This window comes from Mus caroli, chromosome X (genome assembly GCF_900094665.2).
Source record: "Mus caroli chromosome X, CAROLI_EIJ_v1.1, whole genome shotgun sequence".
NCBI classification, from domain to species: Eukaryota; Metazoa; Chordata; class Mammalia; order Rodentia; family Muridae; genus Mus; species Mus caroli.
This window is the reverse complement of record NC_034589.1, coordinates 139,905,732-139,914,468: the sequence shown is the minus strand read 5'-3', so window position 1 is coordinate 139,914,468 and position 8,737 is coordinate 139,905,732. Positions and strand designations below refer to the sequence as shown.

General features: G+C 35.4%; 1 protein-coding gene across 7 annotated transcripts in view; it reads right to left on the bottom strand.

Annotated features, from left to right (window-relative positions):
- The window catches only part of Wnk3 (WNK lysine deficient protein kinase 3), a 129,067-nt gene that overhangs the window by 86,320 nt on the left and 34,010 nt on the right, over window positions 1-8,737 (bottom strand). For all 7 annotated transcript variants that reach the window (XM_029473228.1, XM_021153288.2, XM_029473232.1 and 4 more), the window contains 3 exons: window positions 6,657-6,829; window positions 4,895-5,115; window positions 3,161-3,318 (listed from right to left, as the gene is read on the bottom strand). In XM_029473228.1, the coding sequence (XP_029329088.1) occupies window positions 3,161-3,318; window positions 4,895-5,115; window positions 6,657-6,829 (552 nt within the window). The remainder of the gene's footprint in view (window positions 1-3,160; window positions 3,319-4,894; window positions 5,116-6,656; window positions 6,830-8,737) is intronic.

Genomic DNA, 8,737 nt, shown 5'->3' with positions numbered 1-8,737 from the left:
GAGAGAAAGAGAGAAAGAGAGAAAGAGAGAAAGAGAGAAAGAAGAGAGAAAGAGAAAGAGAGAAAGAGAGAAAGAGAGAAAGAGAGAAAGAGAGAAAGAAAGAAAGAAAGAAAGAAAGAAAGAAAGAAAGAAAGAAAGAAAGAAAGAAAGAAAGAAGAAAGGAGGAAGGAAGGAAGGAAGGAAGGAAGGAAGGAAGGAAGGAAGGAAGGAAGGAAGGAAGGAAGGAAGGAAGGAAGAACAAAAACATGGTGGCTCACAACCACCCATAAATGATCTGATGCCCACTTCTGATGTGTCTGAAAACAGCTACAGTGTACTTACATATAATAATAAATCTTTGGGCCAGAGCTTGCAGAGGTCCTAAAAATTCAATTCCCAACAACCACATGAAGGCTTACAACCACCTGTACAGCTACAGTGTACTCACATACATAAAATAAATAATATTTAAAAAATCACCATGGCAACAAAAAGTCATTTAAAAAGTTGTAGTGGTTTAGATCATTTTATGAGTTATAGATATGTTGTCATTTTAAGGGATGATACAAATAATTATGGTCTGCAATAGAGAAGAAACAAAAAAGAGAGGTTAGATTTGGGATCTCTTTTCTCTTCCCTTTTCTCTATCTTACTTAGGTAAGAGAAAGGAGGTCAAAAGGAAAAAAGAAGGATATAGAAATATTATAAGAAATTAGACAAATAGGGATAGAATCTACTCTTAAACAAAAAAAAAAACTATTTTATAGCCATACTCTTTCACTGGAACATAATTTTGTATATTGATACAGAAATAGGTTATTTTTGATACACTGGTATAGGTTACTATATATTGATGCAAATTTAAGGTTATATTTGATACACATAATGTAAATATTTTTAATGCTTATTTGAGATATTGTACTTATATTTTTAAAGATACAATATAAAGTTCTGGTGCTTATGAAAGCTATTACAAACTGTTAGGGATGATATAAAGTACAAGTTGTGCATTATTAGGGATCATTAAGAAATACAAATTAATAGTCAAACTCATGATCATATTAGATACTAGTTTATTAATTATAATAAAATGTTCTCAATGTTGTTTAAATAGAAAATAGCTAAGAATAAACAATATTTGCCATTTAGATGTACTATAGATAGCTGGTTTTCAAAAACTTCAGAGATCCACAGAATATGGCATTTAAAATTCTTTCATTGTTAAAAGATCTTTTGACTATGAGACAGGTCTGCTCCAGGTAGTACCCCCATTCCACTTCAAAGATGATGATGATCATCAATAACCTCCATATGGAATTGCTTTGATTATGGAAAACTAGCCACTGGGCAAAGCAAATGCCTATGCTTCGACTACAAACAAATCTGACCAGAAAGGATAAATAGGCACAGGAAAGTCTACTACCAAGCTCTGCCAATACAGAACAAGCAAGTCCTTTACAATTCCTGCTTCACAAAAAGTCTGTCAGATAGTCTGGGACAGAAGGCTAAAGATAGATACTCCAATGTTATAGAGAATATTTGGGACTGTCCAGGCAGTCAGCTGTCTCTGTCATTTCTATAAGTTTTAGAAGCTGTGTCTTTGTGCTTCCTGCATATTCACGTAATATTTATTCCTTCTCAGGTTTTTGATAGGATTGAAGACTAAATAGTCATAGTCTTCTTTAAGTTGTTTAGGATTAAAGATGATGTTCTAGGTCTAAGAAGATTTTTTCAGATGGTAGTACAAGTTAGGATAGAAAATGATTTAGAAACAGAAGTCTAAACTCACTAAGATGGGATAGATAGTAGAATATTTTATCTAAGTTGCCAAATATAAATGGAATGGAAATTATGAATGTAAATCTTACCTAATAGTTTTCATAACTGTTTCATAATTTTTATAATTGTATTCAACTTATATTTGAAAGAAAAGAGCTTTTTATTGGGGAATTGTAGAGAGAATATCTTGTATATTGTATAGATACATCTCTTGTCAATTAAAAAGGCTATGGCCTATGGCTTAGACAGGAAATGGGAGGTGGGACATCTGGGAGGAGAAAGGATTCTGGAATAGAGCCAGGTAAGGTAGATCTTCCTGGGAAGATGTAAACAGATGGATACATGTTACAGAATGTAGGTTAAAATAATTGCGTTATTTTGGTTATCATTCTAGTCAGAGAAGAGCCTAGCAATATGACCAAAGTATTTATAAATATATTTTGAGTCTGAGTCTTATTTCTGGGAACATGGGGCTGGGAGAAAGAATGAGAACTAACTTCTACACTTATTTTATACTTCTTTTTTCTTAGTTTCAGGATTAGGTTTCATAATGTAGCCCAGGTTTGCCTCAAACTTACAACCCTCTTTCCTCAGCCTCCCAAGTGCTAGGATTACAAGTGTGCACCACGATATCTTGCTAGTTATATCTTAATTTATATTATTCTCCTCTGAGAAATGTAAGCTCTTGGAGAGGAGCAAACACTTTTTGTCATTGCAGTCCTTACAATTTCTAGCATAAAAAATTATTCATAGTAGGGAATTCAAATGTTTTACCTCTAAAACTACATATTGAAAGCTTTTTCATAATTGGGCACTTAGAAGTATTATAGGCCTTCAAGTTCTTCTAATCAGTCTTTATTATCCACCTTTTAAAACAAAGACCAATCAAGCTAGACATAGTGGTGCACACTTTTAATCCCAGCACTTGAGAGGCAGAGGCAGACAGATCTCTGATTTTGAGTCCATCCTGGTCTATGTAGTAAGTTCTCAGACAGGTACATAGTGACATAGTGAGACCCTGTCTCAGAAAAACAAAACAAAACAAAACAAAATTAAGACTGATCTAATATCTAAAATGTTACTATAAATAAACCTGTATGTTTTCTACAAAATAATGTAGAACATTTTATATGACCCCAATAGAGTTCAAGTACATAAACAGAAACCTTTATAAATCTAAAGCTTTACTAAATGCAATTGTTAAACTAACATTGTTATATAAAACTAAACCATAATGGGTGTGGCTATTTTTTTTTTCACTAGAGTCTTGTTTATATTGGTCAAGCATTCTACCACTAAGCCACACACTTTGTTCCATAATTAAATTTGGCTAAGTTAATTTTGTCAATCTCAATATAAAATGTGGCAATCTGTTAAGTAAAATGAATAAAATTATACCTACACTGGTTACTTTACGGTATATTTGTGCTGCATTCTGGCACTCAGAATATGGATACTCCGAAGTAGCCATTTCCAACATACACATTCCAAAAGCATAAACATCTACAGATTCATCATAGTGTTCTTCATACATCTCCGGAGCCATAAATTCAGGAGTGCCTGTAAAATAATACCACAACCACATTTTTATTAAAGGGAAAAATATATTCATCAAGTCTTTCTTTCCCATAAAAACTATCTGTCAATTTCTGCCCCCTCAAAGAAAATCTGTAAATTAGGCTGGGTGCAGTGATGCACACCTTTACTTCCAGCACTTGGGAAGCAGAGCTGGGTGGATCTCTTTTGAGTTCGAGGCCAGCCTGGCTTATCGAGTAAGTTACAGGACAGTCTGAGCCATGTAGAATGACCCTTTCTCAAAAAAACAGAAAATTTAACAATCTGTACTAATGAAATACAATTTAAAACATTCAGTGTCAGGTGAAGATGCTAAAAATCCAACTTTAGGGGGCTGCTGAGATGGCTCAGTAGGTAAGAGCACCCGACTGCTCTTCCGAAGGTCTTAAGTTCAAATCCCAGCAACCACATGGTGGCTCACAACCACCCATAATGAGATCTGATGCCCTCTTCTGGTGCTGTCTGAAGACAGCTACAGTGTACTTAATATAATAAATAAATAAATAAATAAATAAATAAATCTTTTTTAAAAAATCCAACTTTAGACAGGCATGGTAGCTCATACTTGTAATCCTAGTACTTAAGGAGGAAGGTCAGGATTTTAAGATTATTCTCAACTATATAGTATGCTCAAGGTCAGCCTGGTCTACATTGAAATCCTGTCTCAAGAAAAGAAAAGGCCAGACACTATGATGTAAGTCTTTGACACCAGCACTTATGAGGCAGAGGCAGGAGGATCTCTGAGTTTGAGGCCAGCCTAGTGTTCATACCAAGTTCCAGGTCAGCTAGAATTACATAATAGATAGGTCCTGTCTCAAAAATCAAAGATAGCTAGGTGCAGTTAAAATCTGATTTTATTTATAACTTTTAGTTCAAACTTGGATAAATAAATTTAGTAAACTTTCTTCCTTAAGTCCTCAGTATCTTTCAATAATCCTTAATAGATGGAGCTGAAGAGATAGTTCAGTGGTTAAGAGCACTTGCCACTCTTGTAGAAGACCTGAGTTCAGTTCCTAGCACCCACACGATTGTTCACAACTGACTGTAACTCCAACTCTAAGGGCTCCAACACCATCTTCTGACCTTTGTGTGCATGGCATGCAGGTCACAGAAATACATGCAGGCAAACACCCATACATGTAAAATAAAGGTAAATTTAAAAAATAATAGTTCTTAACACATTCTACAAAATATACACACTAGGATATATTAGAAATAGGTCAGTTTTCACATAATTGATCTTTCAAAGCAAATTAACAGTTGAATGATGGCTGGGTCTTAAAATACAAAGACTGAGGAGCCAGAGAAGGGAGGATTAGGAAGTCAAGGTCATCTTTTACCACTTAGTGAGTTTGAGGACAGTCCAAGTTATACAAGACTCCATCTCAACAAAACTAGCATGCTTGTAAGTGTGTGCATGTGTGTGACATAAATGAATCCTTAAAAAACAGGCAGTGGCCAAAATTTTGCTCAAGACAGTAAATGACTAATCATTTTTGTTCCAGTCCTATACATCTGACAAATCAAATACACAGCAAGTAAATTGTAAAATACTAGTCACCGATGACACTCTTAGCAAACGATGTGCGCATTAAGGTTGCAAGTCCCAGATCACCAATCTTCACAGATCCAGTGGGTCCTGTGATGAAAATGTTGTCACATTTCAGATCCCGGTGAATAATAGGAGGCGTCCTTGTGTGTAAGAACTGCAATCCTTTTAAAATTTGCCTGCACCAGCTTCTTAAGACCTTTGGTTTCATGACTTTAAATCGTTTTAAGTACCTATACAAAGAAACAAAGTCCATATGTAAACAAATATTCCCAGATTATTCTACAAATACCACTATGAGTGAGATGTTCTTATTACTTATTTACGATGATTGCTACCCCTGGATAATTTTTAAGGTTTATTTTTTATTTTCATTTATGTATTTGTTAATTTGCACATACGTGCAAAATGCCTGTGGGAGCCAGAAGAAGGCACTAGACCCCTGGAGCTGGAGTTACATAGAGTTGTAAGGTGCCCAGTGTGGACACCACAACTTGAACTCTGATCCTCTGCAAGAGCAGCTGATGCTCTTAACTACTGAGCCATCTCTCTAGCCCTGGATTTATTTTCTATTGTCTGATGTAGCAAAATAAAAATCTATCAAAAGCCTCATTCCAATCTAATCTTTCAGTGACGTACAAGTCACTTAAGTTTACCATCCCACCTCATAGTCCCTCAAAGAAATGGTTTGACCTATTCTAAAAGATGTTCTACAGAGTCCAGTACTTTTAATTCAAAATAAGAATCATACTAGAATGACTTTTTTGGAATGGAAGCACCATTTTCAAAAGAAAGCCCTTCTCTGCTTCTAAATAATTACTTACCCAGCCATTGGAGAATTTGGCTACATAAAATTTTAGTGTAAGATGCCAGAAAAAATTTACAGTTCACCTTTAGTTATTTACAACTGATTATACAATTTGTACCAACAAAAATTGATTCCAAGCAAAAGAGTATAATTATATGGTAGTTATTCCTTACTAGATGTGTAAGCTTGAAAAAACCCTTAGCAAGTCATTATCTTTTAAAAATGCAATCATATTCTATAATAATTTTCAGTTCTCAAGTTCTACATCTCTAAAACATTGCCTTTTGTGGGGTGTTTTTAGAGTTATGATTTTAAGTGCATGAATATATATATATATGTGTGTGTGTGTGTGTGTGTGTGTGTGTGTGTGTGCTAAATGACTGCCAGGTACTCATCAATGTCAGAAGAGTGCATTGCATTCCCTGGAACTAGAGTTATTGATGGTTATAAACCATCACATTAGTGCTAGTAGCCTCTGCGAGAGCAACAAGTGCTCTTTCATTTCTGAGCCATCTCTATAACCCTCTTTTTTGTGTTTTTGAGGCATGATTTCTTGTAGCTTAGTCTGACCCCAAACTCATGATGTACCCTGAAGTCCAGATCTTCCTACTTCTACTCCACCACTCAGTGCTGAGAATAAAGGTAGGTGCTACCATTCCTATTTTTAGGTGGTGCTGGGGATTGAACCCATAGCTTCATGCATGCTAGGCAAACATTTAACCAATTGAGCTTGATCCCCAGGACCCCTAACATTAACTTGTCAGCACTACATATTCTAACACACTTCATAAGTAGTTGTAATACTAGGGATGGAATCCAAATCCTTGTACATACTAAGTAAGTGCTATTTCACTGAGCTATATAGTCCCAACCCTTCTACATCCCCTTAAGGCAAAGTTTATAAATAACTTTTATGACTCATTAAAATGATTTTCATCTCAACTGGTACTATCAGAGTCAACTTACGTCTTTAAGGTTCCTGATGTCATTAGTTCAGTCACTAACACAATACATTTCTTCCCTTTCAAAGTGGACTCCCATGAATCATAGAATCGAACTATATTGGGATGCTGGAGGCCTTTCAACATCTCTGCTTCTTCTTTGAACCGTTGCTGCTCAGCTTTAGTTAATTTGCGGTCCTAAAACAGAAGAACAAGTTGCAAGTTAAGACCACAGAAATTTCCAGGCACATTTCTAATAGCTCAACTGAGTGTTTTACTATTTGCAAATATGTCTTATACCTATCAATTTTTCTCAATATCTATAGAATTACTGATATTTTTTTCCTCAATTATTTGACTCTTCCATGAGGTAATGCAACTCTTGTTACATTTCACAACTATGTTATGAACATACCTACATAGTAACATCAGTGTCTAAAGGCCTTGGAGGTATAGTTTGCTAATAGTGCTTACATATCTCAAAGTGAATTTACAAAAAAGAATAAGATAGATAATTGTAATATTTCCCTAAGAAATCCTGAAGTTTTCATATTTGGAAATCTCTGAAAATCAGAACAAGAATAATCAAAAGGTAATAAGACTTTGAACTTTTTTCCAGTTTAATTTCTGACTTGTCATAACTGGTCTAAGCTTCCAGGTAGAAATATTGGGCTACTAACTAATGAAAGACCTTCAAATAGGTACCGAACCTCAAATCTGCTACATTATAATGCTAAAAGTCATAGGCACAATGTTTATAATATTCTAAAGGACTGTGATCCTAAAATTCTGAAGTCGGACAAACTGTCAGTTAAGCTAAGAAAGGAAAGCTGCCTATACTTCTAGAAATGAGAACAGAGAAAACATCCATCCCACATAACTTTTCTGAAAATATTACTCAAATACTTTCCATAAAAAATGGCCCAAACTGTTGTCACAGCCAAGAACCTATGACTATACAGGTCACTGGCCCTAAAGGGTAGCCTACTAAATGAACATAGTAGGAAACCAACTGAAGACTTACCATTATACCCATAAATTAGTGCATCTCTCAACCCTCATTAGAGGAACGTCTTTTAGCAGCAGATGGTGATTAACACAGAAACCCACAATGATCAACATGCAGACAAGAGACTACACAATGTTAAGCCCTAAATGGAACATCTACATCATACCCTGTTCCTCTTAAGACTCAGGGATCATTGCAGAAGATGGCCAGAAAGATTATAAGAGGTGGTAGGTGACTACAACAGTGTTTCTAGAATACAACAGGGAAGCTGCACATATGTAGTCACAGGAATAATGACAGCATGCACAACACCTGTAGAACTTAAGCCAGACAAAATTCCACCCATAGCAGAGGAACTTCTAGCAACTAATAGCTGTTGTGCATTGACAGATAAAGAAAATGATTCTATTGTTTGTATTCTCATGAATAATCTATAAAAGAACAAAAATAAATATAAAATTGAACTACTAGTAGCTCAACAAAAATAAAAAAATAATAAAAATGTCAGTATGTGTCAATATCTCCATATGAGCCATTGTCTGCAGCAGTTAGTACAGTGGGTATTTTAAGCTATCTCAGTTGGTATATTGAAGATATCAGATTATGATTTTAATTTTAATTTTAATTAACAATCAATAACCCAGTTGAACAGAGTTGAAGGGAAATGTAGATGATATAGCTCAGGTATTAAGCATTTCCCAAGCAAGAAATGATAAAATGAAGCCATAGGTTTGATCACTAGTATTGACAAAAACAAATGAACCCACGTTTCCCTACATAATTTGTGTGTATGGATCAACACTGTTGATTAGTTTCGTTTGTTTATTGAGATATGTTTCTCATTACATAAGCCAGGCTGGCCTGGAACCCACAGAGATCTGCCTGTCTCAGCATCAGAATACTGGAGTTAAAGGTATTTATTACTGTGTCTAGCAACATCATATGACATCACCCTTAAATTTTAATCACTGTTAGAAAGAGGTGTGCAGCCGGGCATGGTGGCGCACGCCTTTAATCCCAGCACTCAGGAGGCAGAGGCAGGTGGATTTCTGAGTTCGAGGCCAGCCTGGTCTACAGAGTGAGTTCCAGGACAGCCA